The following is a 22440-nucleotide window of genomic DNA, read 5'->3' as shown; positions in this document are numbered from 1 at the left end:
CCCCCCTACCCAAACGCCATCTTCGTAGGTTATTGAGCAGAATTAACAATTTTGGGTAGATATGTTTGTGCCTATATATAGGCTAGGCCTATATATTTTTGCTTATAGATGCACTGAGCTATCGGTTCTACACCAAGTTAGGCCTTCATTTGGATAAATCAAATATCTACATTATACTCAAGCAAAAAAGAACATTAAAATAATAACACATTTTCATTAACTTGACAATAATTTAATACAAATCAAAAAATACATCGAAAAGAGAAAGCAAATCACAATGCCAAACAAGCCACTGGGTCTTTCTGTGCCGCTGGTCCATCATGGTCAGTATCCCCGGGTCATTCTATGCTGCTGATCCATCATGGTCAGTATCCCCGGGTCATTCTGTGCTGCTGGTCCTGAAGCGTCTGGAGGAGACTGACTTTGGCCTCTTCAAAGTCTGGATTGATCTTCAGGACTTGGTGAAAGTCTCTCTTGGCTTCTTCGAAAAAACCTGTATAATAAGAAATTTTAGCGATGCTCAATGATGATGACCATGAATGAATAAATGGCGTACCGGTATTAATGTTGGCAGCAGTGTCCCATAAAGTTTCAGCAAATCATGTATAAAATTCATATGCATGATTTGCATATGCGTGCAGCAACAGCTGCAGTCTTTAATTATTCTGCTGCTCATGTATGATTTCATTCTAAAGTACATGTCATGTCATTATCTTTCCGTTGGCTCCATCTACTGTTGGACATGGAGTATTACAACCCCATCAGCAAAAACAACGATATGGTCCAACTTTTGAACTAACGATGTAATACCTAATCTATAGTGGATCAGTCCTCTGTTGTAGAAGGGTATTTCGAAACGAGGGTCGACCCCTATGGCCTCAGTGTAGTCCTCCATTGCCTCAGTGAAGTCCACCCTCAGGTATCTGATCTGTCCACGGCTGTTGTATGCGGCGGCTAGGTCACCTGCCGCACATTCCCTGCAAACATGGATCAGATATTCACACCGTATTATTGAATTTGATGGTGGCAGTATTCGTCGCAGGTACATCGGAAAACAGCCAAGTAAAGCAATTTACTTGGTTGTTGCTCTATGGACTTCGCAAGTTGCTCTATTTACTGGAGCTAATGTACTCTTGCCTTCCCTAGATGCTGGTTTAAAGTAAGACTGTGCGGCCCCACAGTGACTTTGGCTGTGGGGATCCAACTTCAAATTAAAGCTACGAGTTAGTAGGCTATGTATATAGAGTTATTGGTGTACGATTATGAATAGTTGTCACTTTATTTCAATGCAACAAATTTCTCCTGAAGTCATACATTGAACAAATATTTTAACAATGATTGCTTAAAATAGACACCAATGTTATTATCACAGGAAATTAACTGTTTCTCTTGGCCAGATACAAGCTTCTAACTACAGGACAGCCGAGGAGGCTTAAAACGATCACTAATACTACCTCTTATGCAAACACGATGAAATGAACTTTGTATAAAGTTCCTCTGCCAATTCAAAATTACGTTTTCCAAACTCCGAATGAGCATTGGCAAGTATTTGCGGTTTATTTTCGACATAAACACCTTCGCTCTCCATGTCGCGTTGGTCGTGTTGTCACGTCGTTGCGGATGTGACGTAAGAGAGGTCGGCGTCATTATACATTTCTGAGAATCAAACGTCGCTATGGGCCTAAATACTAAATAAACCATGCATAAAGGTTATTGATTAGGTTCAATAATTGATGGACCAAACAATAAAATAAACAATCTGAACTATGATGATGGCTTGCCCTGTTACTATGTCGTTTCTAAAAACAACCAGATGGTGGCAGAATCTCTCTCTCTCTCTCTCTCTCTCTCTCTCTCTCTCTCTCTCTCTCTCTCTCTCTCTCTCTCTCTCTCTCTCTCTCTCTCTCTCTCTCTCTCTCTCTCTCTCTCTCTCTCTCTCTCTCTCTCTCTCTCTCTCTCTCTCTCTCTCTCTCTCTCTCTCTCTCTCTCTCTCTCTCTCTCTCTCTCTCTCTCTCTCTCTCTCTCTCTCTCTGTCGCTTTTCCAATCTTTGAGTGATGGCTCACCAGTATTCACCATTGATATTTGTCTCTTTTTTTTTTTTTTTTTACATTAAACCATGATTAATCCCCAAAGCAAGCAAAACACACGTCTAAAGACATAGCCTAGCTTGACATTTCCTTTGAAAAAAAACATTGAGCTTTACATTGGAAGGGAATCTTAACAGTGATGTGTTGGAAAACTGGGGCCCCAAAGCTTCCCTTTCAAGGAAATATTTCACATTTAACATGCAGATTCCTTCTGTCTATCTGTAAAATATTTGGCTGTTTGTCGCATTGTTCAGACCTACAGTGCGCCTGTTAGGTAATGGAAAGAATTCCAAGGCGCCAAATCCACCAGAAAATTAAAATCTCAATGATACACTGCAGATAATAGAAAAGAAGGAAACCTTTCCATAAGCTTACAAGCAATTCCTGTCTGTTCTCAGGTATCTAATTTTTCCTGGTGGAAAATGCCCCCTGAGAGGAGCAATAGGTTAGATCTACTTCCTCCCGCCACATATCTTATCAGTTTGTGCGTGTGTACTGCCCTCTGGATCAAAGGAAGACCAGCCGACCCATGCAGCAAGCTATTTACTGAGAGGGACAAACGGGAGAATAACATTGGAACCTTTATATTCACTGAGCCGCAGAGGGAATGTGGCTTGCATTCTCTGTAGTAGACGTTACATTGCTGAAATTATGTCTGAACGAAATTAAGGCTTTCCACCTGCATAAGGATGCAGGTTCTTGAAGACAAGTATTCCTTAATAGCAAATATCATAGGCCAGAATTGGAGATTCTAACATTTAGGTGTATGTTGTTAATGCTGCATCCCAAAGCATAACATATTCAGACAGATAAAAAGCTGCTGATGGAGATTTCTCCTTACATGCTCCATCAAACAGATCTAGGTAACCGTATCTATTGTAAAAAGCAAAAATAACCTTTATAATTTGGCATATATGACTTGTTCGTCTGAATCTTGTTCTCATAGTCCCAGTAGTTGGCATCTCTTCTGTAAGTTCAAACATTGCGGATGGCTGAGAGACTTAACACAGGGGATAGGTCCTCTGGTGTGACCAAACATTCATTATCACGTCCTGTACCCCCAGCCTCTCATCTTATGGACTTAAAGCTGCATAGCGGCACCCTAGTAGCACTACTTACATGTGCACTCTACGCAATACCTTCCCAAAATGCGGTCTCCTTGCCACAATAAGTACGAATCTCCCGTTTCTAGTGTTCCATCTGTGTTTGACCAAACACTAAAGACACAGATTTAAAAAAAGATACATTTATTGTATCGAATGTTACGATATTTCCAATTATATCTCCATGAGGCCGATATATGGGAGGATATCAGTGGGATATGAACCGCTCACCTCTTTAAAAAAGCTTAATTATGGTAATTCAGTATCTGTATGGCTGAAAGGTGTTCTCTCAAAGCATAATACCTGCATCTGGAGAAAACACTTTAATTACAACTGGAAGCATGTTTTACATCTACCTTTGCATGAAAAGACATTCTTTTACACTAGTGTTTGTGTAACCGTAAACCATGCAATGTCAACATTTTACTAGGCGTACTCACAATAAAACAGGGGACAATGCCAGTCAATAAAGTCAATGAGTTCACTTGTCACCATAGTGAAGGCGCGTCATTTCCATTGCTCTTCGATCCCCTGGTTTGAGGTAACCTTTGTGTGTGGTAGTCAATAAAGCCACCAGCACACAGACAGAAAACCGCTGTCCGGATGGTAAGCGCGTGGGGGGGGGGGGGGGCAGTTCAGTTATAGTTCTGTTGTCTGTGGTGTTTAAACGCACATATGAACATGCACATTCCTCTTGTGCATATTTTAGGAATATAAGAGTTAAGATTTCTCCGATCAGTGCGGCAGGGGCTCAGTGTCGGAAACATAACTGGATTTGACTCTCATGTGTAAAGGCTCTTGACTCAGGAGCGGTTGTGTTATCATGGTATCGGAAGCAGACCCATGTGACACCTAGGTCCGAAGAGAAGGCCAGACTCTGGTCGTCCGCCAGCAACATTGATCTGTCTCCCTGACCCCTGGCCCTCTGAGAGGGTTTCACTGGAGGTCCAGGTCCGTTTTAACACGTTGTCAGGACAGACTTCTGCACTGGAGCTGGATATTTACTTTAAATATTGACATTCAGGCTATAGGAAGACATGGCAGGGACATAGGTATTCAGCTTGGTATGGGATAGAAACTCTCGGAAATTGAAGAGCATAACAGTTGGAGCTTTTTAAAGCATATAGTAATACTAGTTAAAAATAGGAGCTGCAGCTGTTTCATTATATCCATCACATAGGATCCCATGAACAATAGATACATCAATGTCTGGTAGACTACTGTATAATTGTTTTGTTCACTTGAATTATACACAACAAACTCTTCTGCTGTTTAAGTTGAAGAACGAAACATGTTTAATGTCATAACATTTCAGAATATCAATAAAAAAGGAAAGACAGAAAACCAATCAGTGTTATGTCTTTAGAAGAGCTGATTAACAACATATTAAATTACTTATTTTAAAACAAGATAACAGGGAACAGGAAAGAGAATAATATCTTGCAATTATAAAAATATAAATAAATGCAAAAAACATCTATAAAGTTGTAAATAAAGCAACAGTTAACCACATTTTCGTTAACCAAAATCATTCATATATATTTTACAATAGAAAAGGCTGTATATCAATTTTGTAGTAAAGGAACAAGAATTCTAACAGCAGAAATAATATATCTTTGTCAATTGTAACTATTAAAACTAGTTTATTTTTCAAACTAATATATATATACATATATATATGTATTTATAAGTATGCATATATACATAATATATGTGTGTATTTAAGAGATTAAGTGAAACGCCATACAAATCGTTTTATTTATCTATATTTCCACATCAACATTACAAAATAATAATTATGAATAGCCAAAAATGAACAAAATGTATAAATTGCAAATAATGAAAAGCCTTTTGTTTCCAAACAATAGCTCTGTATAACATGCCATCCATAGACACAGGACGTGAGAGGGACTGCGTGCCAGTGTTGCAATGGTCCATGTCTGTGACTCCGACAGGATGCACACAGTCTGGTGGGTCTGTGGATGTCAAATAAACACCAGGTCAAACCGTGGGCCCTGTTTTGTTTTTGTTTGTTAGCCCACCAATCATCCGTAAGAGAAACAAGCCTTGCTCACCGTTCCCCCTAAGCACGACCCAATGCGCTCTCCAGCTGCTTCACCCTCCCTGTGACGTCACTGAGTGAGAGCAGTCAAGGCCATCATACAGTCTCTGTGGGATGTTACAAAAATGTTGATGGGAATGGATGCCGATGTTAACATGCTCTATGGTTACTCCTATTGCCTCACCTTGTTTTGAATTTAGAGGACTTTATTGGGGTTATCCCAACACAGTATTCATTCCCACAAAGTGCTATTCAGCCACAGACGCAAAGCGACTTCTAGTGATAGCTCAGATACACGTCCTTGAAGAACAGTTAGGGCGTTGAGCGACCATGCTTGTGCGTGATTGTGTTAAAATCATGTGATTGTTTTAAAATAAAACTTCTTGCTCAAGGATGCCTGCCAGACGGCTGAGGACCTTGGGGATTGAGCCCGAGGTGGGTGGGATAAGCCAGTGGACAGCGGGGTGAAGGATATGTTTAGCAGCGAGCTGCTGGATGGCGCTCTGCGTCTGCCTCTGGAACGCCAGCCTGGCTTCACATTTACAGGGGTCCTGTACCACCGCAGCCTTCACCTCTTCAGTAGGGGGAAGCACACATTTCACATCCATGCAAGAGAATGGTCACGTACGCAGGGCGAGAGCACGAAAACACACACACACACACACACACACACACACACACACACACACACACACACACACACACACACACACACACACACACACACACACACACACACACACACACACACAGTCAGCAATACAACTAGTACTTTTTTTTAACAACACATGCCTGATCAAGCACAAAAATGCATACTTTAGATAAACATCTTATTATTTTCTTTCTCCAAAGAAGATGCGAAACAATATAACCCGTCATATATCCTGTACGGTAGTATAATCCAGAATGACTTTGTAACTACCAACTCACCATCAGTATTCTGCACTTTGTCCCGGATGAACAGACATGTTGTTAAAAGCTTGCTGTTTCTCATGCGTTCTCAACTAAGTTTAACACATATCGTGTGAGTGCCACATGGCTTATTGTCCAACAAATGGGAAACCACAACAGTCAATCAAAGGAGTCAAGCTGTGTTGCTCCAATCGGATGGGATGTTGGGACGCAATTCCATTTAGGCAAATAAATGAAATATTAATTTAAAGCATTGTTGTTGTTTATTTAAAGCTGTAATGGGCACGTCTCTAAATGGCATGAATATAACATCAGCAGTTCAGGACGTCGTTCAATGTTTTTATGATCATTTCTACAACATGGCGCCAATAAGCAGGGCCCCATTAGGTTCTTACGTTTCATGGAACATGTTTTCTTGTCCGTGTTCAAGATATAACCGTTCCGGCACTTGCAGTAATAGGAGGCGTTGCTGTTGACACATATGTGATCGCAGTGGTGTCCCATGGCGCAGGGGTCCACACCTGGAATAAGCCAGGATTAGGAGGCGCCACCAAGATGGGGGCGCCTTGGCGAGATTAAGGTGGATGATGAGACGTTTCTAATATAAAATTTGGGGATACATTTGTAACCATCAACAAATCCAATGTTCCACGGATGTCAATAAGGCATGCCTTGGTTACCTCGGTGCCATCCCATGAAAGATTGATATTCGGTAGAAATCCATATTTTGATGTATTCCTACTGAGCTGCACTCGAATAACATATTTCTTCATGCACATAGTTATGGGACTTTTTTCCCATGCCATCAAGCGTTATCTTTAGGAAGCAAGCCTCTTATCTACGCAGCGGTCTAAGCGTGGCTGGCAGAAGGTGCATTTCTTGTCTCTGGATAGAAACCTTCACCACATTTCAGCCACATCTCATTTGCATACTGATTAGGCTCACCGTGTGTTGGACAACACAAGCTAAAACACAGAGAAAACATTATGGAACGGTGTACATACATTGATTAATCTGACCCATCAGTTGCTTTATTAAAGAAATAACTCAGTAGAACCTTGCCTAGCCACGTACAGCTGTTAACGTATAGGTTGCAATATTATATCAACAGTGGGAATTTGAACTCTGTAAGTTTCCTTCAATGTATTTTGTCTATGTTTCTGAGTATTTTGGTCTCTCCAATTGTCAGCTATTTCTAGTTTGGATATACAAAGTTCTATGGAGTTAGATCACTGTATGCTAAGATAGAATATTCTTAAAGCATTCCTTGGTGAAGATGCTTTGATGGGCTCGGTCCTTTGAAGCTTTCTCTGTGTTTATAATGACAGAGTACCATTCTTTCTTTTCTGCTGTTGTAAAAGAAGGTGAAAGTTGAGGACCATTTAAGGCCGTGATACTTTCCGCTGGGCTTGAGTTAGCAACTACAAACCAGTGCAAGCTCACACATCTGCACTCCATGTGCATGTGACAACATGTGGTCTTCTCCTGCTCCACATCATGAGGTCACTGAGCATTTAGCTCCATTGTTAACATTCAGTTACAGAGTTAGTGTATAATCCCAGGTGCAATTATTATTAGTTCCCTCGATGATCCGTGACGAGGGATCACCGCCCTGTAAAGCCTGCCTCAGGAAGCACGGCGTTAAGGTTAACCGGAGAACGGTCTCCTCCGTACCCCAGCCCCCCGCCCCCTACACAGTCCTACCGCACAGGGTCTCCCGGAACTTGGATGTCAGCTTCTCGATGACACCGTAGGTCTCCACGTAGAAGACGTGGTCCTCCAGGGGGATGCTGGCCATCAGCTGCAGGGAGCGCATGTCGGCGCGGTCCACCCCCACCGCGTAGATCTCGATGCCCGAGCCCCGGGCGGCGGCCGACACCTCCTCCACCTGGTCCTGGGGCCTCCCGTCCGTGACGATGATGGCCACCTTGGAGATCTTGCGGGAGCGGGGGCGGGCGCCAGACTGCTCAGTGAAGGCCTCGTTCATGGCCGTCTTGATGGCGAGGCCCGTCATGGTGCCAGCGGCCAGGGGCTCGATGCGGGTGATGGCGCGCTTCATGTCGGGTTTGTTCAGGTGGTCCTTGAGCAAGAACTCGATCTTGACCGTGCTGGCGTAGTTGACCACGGCCACCCGGGTGGCATCGGGTCCAACGTCCAGCGTGTCCACCATGTCGGCCAGGAAGATCTTGACCTTCTCAAATTCGCCGGGACGCACGCTGCGAGAGCTGTCGATGATGAACACCAGATCCAGGGGAAGGCTCCTGCACTGAGAATCGGTTTCTATGGCAACCAATCACAGGCATTGTCTTGAATTGCTTGAAATTATGAACTGTGTTTGCAAACATTGTGAAACATTCCCCTTATTCATTGCATCTTTCACAAAAAATAACCATTATGTTAAAGACAATTAAAGGGTGGCAAACAGCCTACAGAAGATTAAAAAATAAAGTGTTAACAAGCATGTTTTGAAAAATTACTAGGCTCAATTGACAGGAACTTGTGGAGTTTCCATTAAAATTATACAGTCTGTCTTAAAGGGCATACTGTAGCCAGCTTTTAATGGTTCACCAAGATGTTTGTCAGAAAGAGTTCTTTGCTAATTTATTTGAGCAGTGGTGGTACAGTGGTTAAGAGCGTGGAAGCCTGAAAACCCCAAACTATATTTGTGTGGTTTCTTCATCCAATGTTATATTTCTCCCCAAACAGAGATTTTTTACATTATGTTATAATCCAAATTTGGCGTTTGACGAAACTCAAATTGCAAATGTTTTGCCATCATTTGTCAAGACAAACAAGAACTTACATTTCAAAGCATTGGGTAACATTGATGTGGGTTATGTCAAGCAAACCTGACTTGGAATATTCTACCTGTCTCCACAGGACTGACGCTGGTGCTGCTGCCGCTTGGGGTACTGACCGGTAGCATCACAGGAGCGGGGGTCCCCACCGGGGCCTCTGTGGTCTCAGTCACCAACATGGGGGCGGAAGTGGTCACAGGTGGAAGGGTGGTCACCGGTAGTGTGGGGGGCACAGTGGCCTGGCTTACCACTGTTGTAGAGGGCAACTCTTGCCGGGAGGTGGTGGTGGGGAGGTAAACCACTGGGGTGGGGCTAGAGGTGGCTGCTGCTACTGTGGGGTCTGGCTGCACTGTGGGCGGGGGTGACGGACACACAGCTCGGTGTCTGTAATAGCCAGCTGCGGGGAAGGGGTGGTGAGCCCTGTGATGGTGGACTACAGGGGGTGAGTGGGCTCTGTGGATGTTGTGCCACTGGGGGGCTACGGCACCATTGAAGTGGTGGTAGGGGGGTGGCATGGGGAACGAGTGTCTGTGGTGGTAAGTCACTGGGGGAGATAGAGGGATGGGATGATACACTACCGGCGGTGGGATCCTGGGTGGCTGGTGATGGTAGTGATAGCCTCTATACCTGTAATCACTTCCGTGAACTATGGGCCACCAGATAGGAGAAGCGTTAGGGCACATTAACAGCTTGAAAGGAGAATTAAAAGTGTAGTGTAAGTTTTCTTTATACGAGTTGTATAGAGTGAAATTATTTGTTTGTTTTGTTCAAGCAGGAACAAATTATTAGTTAAAGCATGAGTAGTTACAGTCACTTAAACCGTTTAAAACATGTTTAGGGACTTTGCAGTAGGCATATTGAAGATATCATGCACATCATGTTTTGAAAAGTGTCGTGAAATGTTAGGCTTCACTTATTGGTTAGCCGGAAATATTAAAAGATGAAATTACAATTTGCTGAATAACTCTTAACTCAACTAACTTTTTAGTTAAGTTGTTTCAGAACATTAGGCCTTTACCTAGAAAAAGTATTTTCCTTCTTACTTGTGTGTATATATATATATATATATATATATATATATAAAAGGAATTACAGGCTTACGTATAAGACAAACCTAGGCCTAATACGAGACAATATTCATATCATACAAATAATTAACGGTTTTTAATTCTAACACTTGATTATAATAAAAAAAGAAACAACCTATTAGAGAATGAATATGTAGACTTACTTGATGGATTCAGCGTTCTATGCGGTGGTCGGGCTATATTTCTAGTCTGTGCATAACTTTGCGCAGTTATGTGGTGGAGATCCAGTCCGCTCGGCGGGTATGTGCCCAAAACCCCAGATAGCAACAGCAAAACGCAGTAAACGCACGAAAAATAAGACATTATCGTGGCAATGGATTTTCCAACCCTTTCCTGTGCCAACTGGACGTTTGGGAGAGCTGTTCTGCTTTAGCGTTGGGTCTAGATTTAAGTAGTCGTGACCTCAGACCACCAGAACATGTGGTCCAATCCAGGTGCGCCTCGCTCCAGGGATGCGCAGGCACCACCCTAACGTCACACGCGCGCGCGCACACACACACACACACACACACACACACACACACACACACACACACACACACACACACACACACACACACACACTGTAGCGAGGACATGGGACTTTGGCTTATTTATTTTTTCCAAAGAATGTGAAAATAGGCCTTGAACATTCATCAAATAAGAAACGAAAACTCAACTTATACCATGCATTGCTTGGAGTCCTTTTGTAGTTGCAATGTCTCCCCCTGGTGTCTTTTATTTCTACTTAGTTTTTTCCCTGTCATGTCATGTCCTGTGAAGCGCTCCTCCAGAACCTGCCTGTTAGCACGGTGCTAAGAATGAAGAACAAACATAGAAGGGACACCTCGGGGTACCCAAATGTTTTTCATGGCATTACTCAAAAACTTCTTGAACTGTTTATTTATAAAAATATATAAAAGCTATTTCTAATGAAAAAGTAAAACAATTGTATCTCCAATCAACATTTTTTTCTAGTTTAATTAATTATATAAACAAATATACAAACAATTCATAACTAATAATGGTTATTAATTTCAGAACAATTTGGATGTTGTGGCCGTAAATTGTAACAGTGTGACAATTGCCCACAAATCGCCCAACAAATGAAGGGCTTAAAGCAAACAAATGATAAGGATGATCAAAAGTAGACAGATTTATTTAATATAAATTAAGGTTAAGACAATATCACGAAAATAATGTTACCAGAATAACTACCTTCATAATTGAAATGAGTGGAGTGGAAAAAAAGAAGTAGTAAATAGATGGATTATCACAGACCATGTGCATAATAATTTGTTGTCCGACTTTGATGGGTTCAATTTGAGAAAAAGGCCCATTCGCTACATACGTACTATCCATTTTAGTTGGATTGAGTATAATACTTCTAACCCTGGGTCGTTCTGCCATCCATGTTTGATACAGCCGTGATTGATAGATGTAAAATAATGGTTATTCGATTAATTGTAAAGATCGTGTGGATTTAAATAAATTATATGGCATGACATTTAGGTGACAAAATTGTTTGTCTTAATTCTTAAATCATATTTTAGAAGCAGAAACACATAGCCTCATATCATATATTAGTAGTCTTCATCAACAGTTATAGGGTTCTTTTTATCGTGCAAGACTCGGATAGAGTTCAACGAGACAATCATTTTTCTTGAAACGTTTATTGAAGCCAATATGTTATACAACAGGGTCAACATGTCATGAAAAGTAAAGAGCGGTGTTGAGGAATAAAGCAGCATGCGACTACAGATGAGCAATCTGTTGCTCTGAATTTAGGCTGCACATTGAAAAAGGAGAGGTCACTCATCGTACCACAACAGGGCCATGGATAGAGATGTGCTTGGCACACAGGGTAATGGAAAGGCATAAAGCAATGCTTTAAACTAAATAGAACGCACATGGTGATGGACAGGCCTAAAGCAATGCTTGAAACTAAAACAGAACACTGAAAAGGTACTCATCCAAAAAACTGGAGAATGGAATAAAAACTAGATTTTTAATAAAATGGTGAAATTAAATAACAGCCAAATTCAACATTAAGATCATATTTATAATTTGTGGATTGTCCTAACATTGTTATTTTACATATCACTCTTTAAAAGGGTGTGATGGTGGTGCTGAATCGATGAGAGCATTTCAAGCGAGTCGATTCGTTCACAAGAATCCTTTTTACTAAGACACTTAGCAACAAAAAGAAAAGGACAGAGGTTGGGGCCACGTTGCAAGCACTCACGTACAGACTCTTCAGACTGTTCCACTTGTACACTCAACATACCCACACACAGGCAAGGCCAAACAACTAAATGTGAATAGATGTACTAACACTGTCTTGGGAGGAGGTGTGGTCTGTGGGGGTAATCTAAGCTGGCATGTAGGGGGGAGGGGCTTCTTTGTCTGGCATCTTCATTGCCATCTCGTACGTGGGCAGGATGTACTGATGAGGAAATAAAAGAGAAAGTATTTTAGGTAGTGCTGGAAGAATTTTACAAGACATCTATAGGTAGTATTTGCACATGTTGCTCATGTACTTCAATCTTTCAAGTATGGTAATGGACTAAATATGGCTGGGCCTCACTGTCGGACCATTGAAGCCTCATATTTTGATGGTTTTAAGGTCAAAGCTTCTCACCGGAATGAGAGACAAGTAGAAGAACAGTTTCCAAGTTGAAGATATTGGAAAACAAGAACACTACGAATATATGAAAGACGCCACCTCCTGGCCATCTTTAAAGTCGATCCATTGCAAAACCCAGAAGGAAATGCAGAGGCAGTGGATGGTAGCATTACGCAAATGTTTCTGTGTCTGTAATAAGTGTGTGAATAATCTGGGGATCTGGGGGTACCTGTGGCGGGGCCTCGAAGGCGGGATAGACAGCGATCTCTGGCATGTTCCGGTTGTTGATGTACTTGTAGCAGTTCCACACACAGTTCATCAGGTAAGCCTGGAGACATTAGAAATATTAACGACCCAACGTCAGCTTGCCCAAGTCATGATCAACAAAAACATGTCCAGATCCCAGGATACTTCATTACATTAAATAGGTCAAATTAAATCAATACCTCAGATAAGACTTTAAGTGGACCATTGAAAAGGAACAAGTTCTGCCACTTAACGTAGAGTCCCTCTGCGGTCTAACCTTTGGATGAAAGATTTTGAAATACAGGTGTGTAGCACATAAGTGTAGGCAGGGCTTAACCTTGAGAATGATGAGGAAGGCGAAGAAGAGCAGCACAAACAGCAGCAGGCAGCTGGAGTCCATGGACAGCAGGTTGTCTTTGTAGGGGAAGTCCGGCTGGAGAGGAGCATTTACATTTACATTTTACACAGGGTACTTTATTCATTTCAGATATTTCATTGCATATTGGACAAAGATTTATTTTCATCGATGCCCACAATTACATTTTAGTCTATGCAGCAGGAGCAGTACAAATATTCATGATGATCGCAGACGTTCTGTTTTTAGTCTTTATTGCAGTTAGACTTGAAAAGCCAAGCTCGCAGAAGTATGTTGTGGGGAAAGGGAGCAATGTTGAGATAGCCTTGTTTGCCACGATTGGGTATTCTTTGGCAGCAGTCAACCAAAAACTATCCAGCTGTAGGTCTGCATGGAAGAGTTTTAATGTGCGATCTTCTTTCAGTTCAATTAGTTGTTCTTGCTCCTGGAAAGTCAAATTTGTGTCTTTATCAACCACAGACCTATACGGGTCCCTGACCCAGTCAAATGAGTTGGTGTTGGCTGAGGGAAAATAAGTGTTTTCAGGTGTTTTCTGATCAATTCTCGCAGGGCTGAAGTGTTGACCTGTTCTTGCCATTTTTGGGCGAGGGGGAACATTTCGAGAGTGTCACCCCTTTCCAAATGCTGTCGCCAGACGGAGATCCATGAACGGAATCAGTTTATTTTGTCCGTGCTTGAAAGAAGGTTTTCATTTCGACCTTGCATTCGCGCATTGAGTTCATTCAGATATGCACGTATCTGCCATGTATGCAAGCCGCGCACAACATTCATCACTTGCAAGCAGCTTTGCGTCATCGAACCTCTTCTCTTCAGTCAAAGATAATTGTAATTCCTCCCGCAATTCGTATACGCGGGCCAGAACTTTACCCCGGGACAACCACCGGACAAACAGTCTGCTTTTCAGGGGTCTAGTTTTAATGTAGTTCACCATGCTCACAACGTTATCCAACACGCTGGCCAGCTCCGTTGGCAAAGTTTTGGCAACAAGTGCCTCGCGATGCATGACAACAACATTAGGGTTCTTCTCTCGAACTCTGCTCACAAAGCCTTTGATGCGCCCGACCATGGCTGCAGCTCCGTCAGTGCACACACTTACACAACACAACCACTGAAGTCCTCCTTGTTCAAGGTACTCTGATGTGACCCGAAAGATTTCCTCTCCTGTGGTTTTATCAGGCATTGCTTTGCAAAAAAGGAAATTCTCGCGGATAGTCTCTCCATCCACAAAGCGCATGTTGGCCATTAGTTGCGCATGGCCACTGATATCTGCGGATTCCTCCAGTTGCAAAGCATATTTCTCACTACAACGTATCTTCTCCAAAACCACACTCTATGGCTGCAGACTTATCATCAATCGTCTCACTATGGTGTTATCTGAGAGGGGGACTTTAGCCACTTCTTTCTCTGCATCTGGGCCTAGAAGGGCATTGACAATGGCTTTGCAGGCTGGTAATATTAATGTTTCCCCGAAAGTGTGTGGCTTTTTTGATTTAGTTCAGCTACTAAATGGCTAGCATGGAGGGCTTTCTCGGACACCTTTGTCGCTTTCCTCATCAAAGTTGCCTGTTACCCAGCGCTGTCACACAAACGAACAAAATAGTCCGAAGGCTTATTTTGGAGGGATGGGTATTTGGTTTGCAGGTGTCGCTTAAGCTTGCTAGAGCTCATGGCACTGTTTGATAGCTTCTCCCTACATACTACACGGACCTGGTGCAACAGGATCCCCAGTAAAGGAAAAAACAAATGGCAGATACATGTCACTGCACAGCCTTGAGCTCACCGTTTTTGCTTTCTTTTGAACCCCACTTGTTGTGGGCTCGTCAACTGGATTGGTTATGGGGGCACTTTGATCAGGAGTGGGTTCTTTTCTTTTCAAATATTTATCCATGTTTGCGTTGCGTTACACACGTGTACATCAATCACTTCATCTGTTATTTATTGTTTGCATATCTGTCAATAAATTGCGCTGCCTACCGCCACCAACAGGCATATGGGAGTATTTACGTTGCATACCACCAACAGCGCGACCACGCACACTCGGCTCAGACTGGCTTACACGGAGTAGACCAAAATATATATTTTTTAACCAATGAAGTGAATTTGCATCATTTTTCACGGCACACCTGTCCATCTCTCACGGCACAGTGGTTGAAAAACACTGGGTTAGATTAAACCAGTGGTTTTCAAACTGGGGGGCGCCAGAGTTCTTCAGGGGGGGCGCGACGTGAGAAAAAAAACAAAAACGAAAAAAAACCTGAAAGTCGTACTTCAACTGTAGAAGTAACATAACTAAATCAATTTTCAACCGTTTATCTTCGTGCAAACCATTTAACAAATCTACACACTTGTATCTTCAATAATATTTAAACAGAATTTTGATATCATTTAAAATTTCTTCAGAATCACAGTTTTAGTTTCATACCGCTTCGTTTTCAGCTGTTTTCATTGAAGACGCCCATTCTGATACACCTACTTCTAGACATCGTAACTCATTCATTTTTCAACCGTTTACCATCGTTCAAACCATTAAACAAATCTACACACTTGTATCTTCAATACTATCTAAACAGAATTTTTCTAGCATTTATATTTTTTTCAGAATCACAGTTTTAGTTTCAAACCGGCATCGTTTTCAGTTGCTTATAATAATTGAGGTCACCATAGCAACGCCGGTAAACAAACCCCGCCGAATAGTCGAATCTCTGGACTGAAAAGGCAGATCTGATTCGACTCTGAAAATTCAGAGTCGGGGACCCTGAATGAATCTGTGTAAACTGGCAGTTTACACAGATTAAGATGTTCAAATTTAAAAAAGGTTAAGCTAAAACATGCTTAGATAAAGTTGTCAAATTGTGTTAAGAAATATGTTTAAAAACGCATGTTGTAATGTTTCAGAAATATGTTTAAAATATGTTTCAAAAATATGTTTCAAAAATATGTTTCAAATGTTTTAAAATTATGATCAGAGATGTTTAAAATGTGTAAAATAATTAAGATAGCTTTCAAAACACAGGTATTTAGAACTTTTTTTTTGGGGAGGGGGGGGGGGCTCAGCTGAATTTTTTTCTCTGAGGGGGGGCTCACTCTCTCACACTTTGAAAACCCCTCGATTAAACGATCACGTTCTTGGATACAATGGCCATTTCTGGCTCAAAACCACTTAGTCCCAAAAGATATCCACACCAGCAGAAAGAAGATCAGAGCAAGCAGGAAAACACTATGCGAGCATGAGAATAAAGACAGTATTTCTGCGCACCGGGGTTATTGCGTGCTTTATGCCTCACTTTATGTTTGCGCTCAATTAATGATTTTCTCCTCACAGGCTTTATTACTGGTCTCTATTGCATAGAGTGCATTAAAAGTGCTCACAATATTATTTTGTGTGCACGGCTGTGTTATTTGTATGACCACACATCGAAGATAAAGCTACAGTGGTGTAATTGCGTTTCTCTACGCTGCAGTTAAATTGAATGCACTGTCCTTGTACTCTGTGATGGTATATGGAGAGAGATGAGAAGGAAGGGAGTTTGCGTGCTCTATTTTTAAAACTCAAATACAATGTCAGCGTACAGAAAACATTGGGCTTAAGAGCCCAACACAATTTCTCAGTTTACCAGGGTCAAAGCTAATAGTAACCCATACACCACCCTCAAAAGGCAAGTCGTTTTCTTAAAAAAATACTATAGAATAAGAGGCCGTATATGGCTGCTTTCAACTGTAGTATCAACATGGAATTAGTGTTTATTTATGAATGTTCATTCATAAATTAATGAACATTCATTCATTAAACCCATGGGCCTAAGTGCCCTCCATCAGAACATATTGGAGCGAGGGCTGTACTCACCAGCTGATCCAGATAGTCTTTAATCCTGGGCAGGTAGGTCAGAGGACTGATGGCCACCAAGCAACTCAGGGCAAAGTCAAACAGCTGGTAGCAGAAGAAGGGTATGAGCCAGCCGTCGCGGTGCTACAGAAAATAGAGGAAAAGAGGAGGCAAAGGAGATACATTTAACTACATCAACGTAAAAAATCTATCCCTACCCCGGCTTTGGATTGGGATATAAACCAGATGATGCCAAATTTTACTCTCCCTACCAAGTCTTTCATTTAGGGATCTATTCCGATTAGGGGATTTCTAGTGCAGCCAATAAACAAATGTATTCTTTAACGCCTTAAGGGAAGATACTACAGCTGTAACAACAGCTATGCTACAGCTGCGATACTAGGGGCAGCTGATCTAGAATCATTGTATGAAATGTGCCCTTGCAGAATTAAGAGAGAACCGTTCAAAACATTGCTGACGTGCTTGAACGACGTGAACTGGTAGGTCATCTCATGCCTCAACTGAGCAGATCTATAAGCCAGTAGCTACGATGCAGTTACACATCAAAGGGGCCGTCAAGCCTTTCATGTGGGATGCCATCAGACAGGCCTGGGAGCAAAACAAATTATCCATAGAAAATCGTGATAAAGTGAACCAGAACGCATTGTGAATGTGTTCAGAAACAAAGCTTGAGGCAGCATTCTTCCTGCCGTAAAGCATTGATTCAACATGTTATAACACGGCGCACAGGGAAAACTGTGTTCCTCCAATGGAGAGGGGAGGTTATTCAGTAGGGTTACGCAAGTTCACATCTTGAAAGCCGGTGATCACGCACACATATCGTGACAAACATTAGCATGACTTTTCAGGAGTTTGAAGAAGGTAGTCATCACAGCCAATAACGCACTGTTATAGTGCTATAGAAAAAGGTAGTGTGTTCTTACTGTTATGGCTCCATACACCATCATGGCGCTGATGGTGAGCATCAGCAGGGAGATGGCAAATCCAAAGCAGGCGTTCTCTGCACAAAGTATTAGAATTTAATAGAAGTTTAGGCATTTGTACATTTGGCTTGAAAGCATGATTCAAGTATGGCTCAATGCTCTTTTTGTCTGCCATTACGATAACAAGTGATGGCAAACGGGTAAAATATCTGCATTTGATCCCTTATGGGAAGTCTAAAGCTTTGCTCTTTAATGCCGGTTGTGTTATGGAGAGCACTCGCTAACTCACGGTGAGCCACTCAACATCAGCAGAGACCCACTGAAACACAGACTAATTAAACGTCTTCTTGAAGCCTGCTCGTGTTACAGCTCAGTGCCATTGACCTATCGGAGACCGGATGGTGATCGGAGAGATGTGAGAGAGAGTGCATCAATGCAAAAACTAGTGTTGAGTGTCAACATTCTACACTTCTGTATATTTATACATTGCATTTCCCATTTTTCTAAATACACCTTCACATAACCTCGAGGTGATAGGATTGCATGCACCACTGCAATAAGCCATACAAATAAAATAATTACAAAAAGGATGTTGGGCAAAACAAAAGCGATTAGTTCATTTTAAAACAGATGTAACATAGGTGCCCCCTACTGCACCCTCCTCTATTGTGACATTGTCATTGGAGACCGGAACTTGGTGTTCTGCTATAGATGGAATAAAAACCCTGATATAAATGTGGATACTGTAGATGGCATAAGCTCATGAATGGCTTTAGACTAAATGAGGGAAGCATAAAAGAGAAAAGCTAACACAACAAGTGGCTTTATAATAGAACAAAGCCTACAAATTAGGGGTGAAACGGTACACAAAAGTCACGGTTCGGTAAATACCTCGGTTTTGAGGTCACGGTTCGGTAAATACCTCGGTTTTGAGGTCACGGTTCATAGTTAAAAGTTGGGTATGGGATTTGCGAAACGCCAGCAGATTTTGAAAACACACAACTCAAATGCTCCTACCCCCTCTCCTTTAACGCTGAATCTGACTCCACCCATTCCAAGTACATGGCAGGCAATCATGCACCAGCGCGAACACAAATGCACGAGAGCGAGCCAGGCTAGCTAGGTTGGAGTTTAGGGTTGTCTTACACATTGTTTACATTGCACATTAAGGACCAATAAAACACCAAATACGAGTACGAGTTCGGTACAATGAAGGGAAAAGAAAAAACTAAAATGCAGAAGGCAATTAATTTTTATTGTGCATGTCTCAGGTTGTACCATCTAGTGTCATACAGTCTCTCCCCTGAGCTAGCTGCAACAGCCTGAACTGTGTAATCTAAGATGTAAACAGTAAACAATAAGTACCCCACATCCTCTCCATACTCCATACTCTTATTTATGAAAGTGCAAAGTACACAGAATTTGCACATTTGCCACCGGAGAGTGCGGGCCGGTTCGGTGCGGCTTGGTGGAGTAGTGAAGATGCGATTCGGCGCAGCTCAGTTACGGCTCGCGTTTCCACCGCCGACAGTACCCTTATGGTGGGGGGGTTGGAGTATAAAGTATGGCGTATTTCCACCGGAGGGTGCGGGTCGGTTCGGTGCGGTTTGGTGTAGTAGTGAAAGTGCGGTTCGGCAGAGCTCAGTTAGTTACAGCTCGCGTTTCCACGTCCAACAATGTAGGACGGCAAACATTTCTGCGACATTTTCTTCAATAAAATAATCTTCCGCCGTTGTCCAGAATTACCTCGCGGATAATGTGTATGTTTGTTATTATCCCCCTGTCTCACGGAAGTACGATTCTGTCGACCAATCAACGGACGACGCGTGTAGCTCCAACTTGCCGGCACCCTTTTCCGGCGTCTCAGTACCCCAACGGAACAGCGAGACAAGTACGGCTCAATATGGCTCATGCCCACTTTGGGCGGTAGAAACGCGAGCCGACCCGCACTCTCCGGTGGAAACGCGCCATTAGTTGTCCCTGAAGAACTTGCGTATCCAACATTACTTCCGCATTACATTAATTAATTCGCACGCCCGTTTTATTTCATTTTATACCGTGTACTCACGCACCGTAAATCCATGCGCCGAACCGTGACGTCCATACCGATTCGGTTCAATACGAATACATGTATCGTTACACCCCTAACACACACACACACAACAACATAGTGCACCCCACACCACTGCTGGAAAACATCTTAGGGAATCACTGAATAAAGCATTTCTGACAGACTCAGAGACAGAATCAACTGTGGCTGAGGACAAACATAGAGTCGGCATAGGCCTGCTACAGGGTTTAGTCTAGATGGGCCTCTTCCCTCTCATCTGCTGCTGCGTCATAAGCAGGGACAGAACCGCAAATCCAACAATAACACCACCACAAAGACTGTGGCTAGCTACCCGAAGCTGGAGGAGCATGCTGCTACTCAGTAGTCTGTACAGCTTCTAGTTCTGGGTTAAACCCAGCTGTGCCACGAGAGCAGCTACAGGCTGAACATACTACAATATTAGAGTCGGCAGATTTAGGAAAATGGATGGATTGTGGTCAATGACGTTTAATGTTTCTCTGGGGGAAGCTAGCATTAGCGACAAGTGTCAAAACATTAAATTGTGATTTGGTTGGTTTACAGGAAAAAAACATTTGAAACCTACTTGACTATGCTACTTTAACACCATTACATTATTATTAAGGCTGAACATAATCCTAAAATACATTGCCTGTCTCTACAAGTAACAGATATAGCGAAACTGTAACTACGCCACCAGCACCACAAGCTTTCGTCTGCATAGTTCCTCATTCCGCTACACACCATTTTAAGTCTTCTCAAATTAAACCTCGCCCCTCACAAGCAACTTGTGAACACACATTACATCATCCTTCACCACCAGTGAGCATCCGTGCGTTTTAATAGAAGTTCTGGGAAATCTTTTTTTATCATCATCCTATCAACCTCCTCATCTGCATTTTTCCTGCAATCTATGCCCTTATAGGCTTGCACGCATGTATAAGTGTTTGGTTACCAGACATCCGGTCTGAAGCCAAGTAGTGGTCGATGACCTCATACTGGAGGTCGATAGTGGGCACGTTCTCCGGATGGGTCACAGCCACGGTCAGCAGGATGCCCATCAGGAGGTTGACAACCTGTGGGAAGGAAACAGTGTGTTGAGATTTTAGATAATAACCAACACATTCAGTCACAATTAACATATTTCCCCTATAAAAGCTTGGTAGTGTTAACAAGTAAAAACATTTGCATCATTTTTGGATGTACTATGAAAAGGCCATTACTTTGGACGCATGGGTACTCCAACGTAATTAACATTACAGCAGCATCTATGTTACGTAACGCGACACTGAAAGTAGGGATTAGTGCGGAGCGCTAAGGGTGATGAGGGCCAGAGTGCGCACAAGGGATGACTGATGCTCGGCGTGTCTGAGCGAACGTGTGAAAACACTAACCAACGTTACAAATCAACTATTGAGTTATTCACCCCTACAACGAGACGTTTGCCGATTCTCTTTTTGATTAACTCTTCAGTAGTTAGTTAGCACAACTTTATTTGAAACAGGAACAACCGTAAAAAAAGAAATCGGTGTGCGTAAAGCAACGAACCACCTGCTCGCAACCAACGTTCGAACGATCGCGAGGGGAGAACACAGTTCAACAGAAAGACGGTTGATAGCCCGAGCGCAAACCAAGCCCTGTTTAAAACGGTTAACGCCGTTAACCTTTCACATTTTCAACCGCCGAACAGGCGAACTTGCATCAACAAAGTTCGCTTGCTTGGCTGTTTGAAATGTGATAGGCAAATGGCGATGTACAAGCTAGAGGAAGCGAAGGAGCAGCGACAGCAGCGCTTGACCGTCGCTACCGCCACGAAGTCAAACGGTCACAACTCAACGTTTGTGGTCGAAGGTGAGCTAGCTGCCGTCACGGACACAAACACGTCGAGGCCACAGCCACGGCCAACCGTTGGTTTGGTTTGGTTGGGGGGGGGGGGGGGGGGGTTGGTAAATAACAATGCTAGCTGATGTTAGCCTGCTCCACAGGACAACCATTTTATGTAGCTTACCATGTACCACGTCCCGAGGATAATGGTCCCCGTCCTCACATGGCAACATCCGCAGCATCTTGTGGAGTAGAGTCTATCTCGGCTCGGCTTGAAGTGCTGCATGCCGTCCTCTACCGTCGGGAGATACATCTAGGGACAGTCGTGGTTGTGGAGATAATAACTTCCTCACCATCAGCCTCCAACACCGCGGATATGAGGAGGACGCCCCCTTATTTCCAAGCGGAGCGTCACACGTTGCTCAGGCCTCCGGTAAAACAAAAGGCCTTTACAGCTTTTGATTTGAATGCACTATTCTGTTTAGTAAAGTTGAGATGTAATA

At 42.7% G+C, this 22440-nt stretch overlaps 3 protein-coding genes across 8 annotated transcripts; all 3 read right to left on the bottom strand.

Annotated features, from left to right (window-relative positions):
• Positions 1–194: 194 nt before the first annotated feature.
• ttc32 (tetratricopeptide repeat domain 32) lies at positions 195–1625 on the bottom strand. The gene is made up of 3 exons (XM_060041573.1): positions 1455–1625; positions 811–977; positions 195–493 (listed from the first exon to the last, which is right to left on the bottom strand). The coding sequence occupies exons 1-3, from the start codon at positions 1586–1588 to the stop codon at positions 366–368; spliced, it is 429 nt and encodes a 142-aa protein (XP_059897556.1). The 5' UTR covers positions 1589–1625; the 3' UTR covers positions 195–365.
• A 2837-nt stretch (positions 1626–4462) lies between these two features.
• Positions 4463–10492, bottom strand: matn3a (matrilin 3a). Of its 6 annotated transcripts, none has more exons than XM_060041549.1 (7): positions 10195–10490; positions 9034–9609; positions 7870–8445; positions 6561–6686; positions 5738–5827; positions 5267–5339; positions 4463–5167 (listed from the first exon to the last, which is right to left on the bottom strand). In XM_060041549.1, the coding sequence occupies exons 1-6, from the start codon at positions 10352–10354 to the stop codon at positions 5275–5277; spliced, it is 1593 nt and encodes a 530-aa protein (XP_059897532.1). In that variant the 5' UTR covers positions 10355–10490; the 3' UTR covers positions 4463–5167; positions 5267–5274. The 6 variants fall into 6 exon arrangements, with proteins under 6 accessions (XP_059897532.1, XP_059897530.1, XP_059897533.1 ...); XM_060041547.1 differs by having other exon boundaries at positions 5267–5332; positions 5731–5827; positions 10195–10488; XM_060041550.1 differs by lacking the exon at positions 6561–6686 and having other exon boundaries at positions 5267–5332; positions 5731–5827; positions 10195–10492.
• Positions 10493–11687: 1195 nt separating this feature from the next.
• Positions 11688–22330, bottom strand: laptm4a (lysosomal protein transmembrane 4 alpha). The gene is made up of 7 exons (XM_060041312.1): positions 22122–22330; positions 21069–21189; positions 18046–18122; positions 17123–17245; positions 13240–13335; positions 12886–12984; positions 11688–12476 (listed from the first exon to the last, which is right to left on the bottom strand). The coding sequence occupies exons 1-7, from the start codon at positions 22248–22250 to the stop codon at positions 12402–12404; spliced, it is 720 nt and encodes a 239-aa protein (XP_059897295.1). The 5' UTR covers positions 22251–22330; the 3' UTR covers positions 11688–12401.
• Between the last annotated feature and the right edge of the window lie 110 nt (positions 22331–22440).

Source organism: Gadus macrocephalus, chromosome 21, assembly GCF_031168955.1.
Source record: "Gadus macrocephalus chromosome 21, ASM3116895v1".
NCBI lineage: Eukaryota > Metazoa > Chordata > Actinopteri > Gadiformes > Gadidae > Gadus > Gadus macrocephalus.
This window is presented reverse-complemented; position numbering and strand designations above follow the sequence as displayed.

Excerpts from the sequence above, each read along its gene's own strand:
- ttc32 (XM_060041573.1), bottom strand. The coding sequence starts at position 1,588 with ATGGAGAGCGAAGGTGTTTATGTCGAAAATAAACCGCAAATACTTGCC. Across the intron at positions 978-1,454 it reads TCATCGTGTTTGCATAAGAG|GGAATGTGCGGCAGGTGACC; the intron begins GTAGTATTAGTG and ends CCATGTTTGCAG. Across the intron at positions 494-810 it reads ACTGATCCACTATAGATTAG|GTTTTTTCGAAGAAGCCAAG; the intron begins GTATTACATCGT and ends CTTATTATACAG.
- matn3a (XM_060041549.1), bottom strand. The coding sequence starts at position 10,354 with ATGTCTTATTTTTCGTGCGTTTACTGCGTTTTGCTGTTGCTATCTGGG. Across the intron at positions 9,610-10,194 it reads TAGAACGCTGAATCCATCAA|TTCACGGAAGTGATTACAGG; the intron begins GTAAGTCTACAT and ends GGTGGCCCATAG. Across the intron at positions 6,687-7,869 it reads GTTCCGGGAGACCCTGTGCG|GTGTGGACCCCTGCGCCATG; the intron begins GTAGGACTGTGT and ends GGCTTATTCCAG.
- laptm4a (XM_060041312.1), bottom strand. The coding sequence starts at position 22,250 with ATGTATCTCCCGACGGTAGAGGACGGCATGCAGCACTTCAAGCCGAGC. Across the intron at positions 21,190-22,121 it reads TCCTCGGGACGTGGTACATG|GTTGTCAACCTCCTGATGGG; the intron begins GTAAGCTACATA and ends TCCTTCCCACAG. Across the intron at positions 13,336-17,122 it reads AAGACTATCTGGATCAGCTG|CCGGACTTCCCCTACAAAGA; the intron begins GTGAGTACAGCC and ends GCTCCTCTCCAG.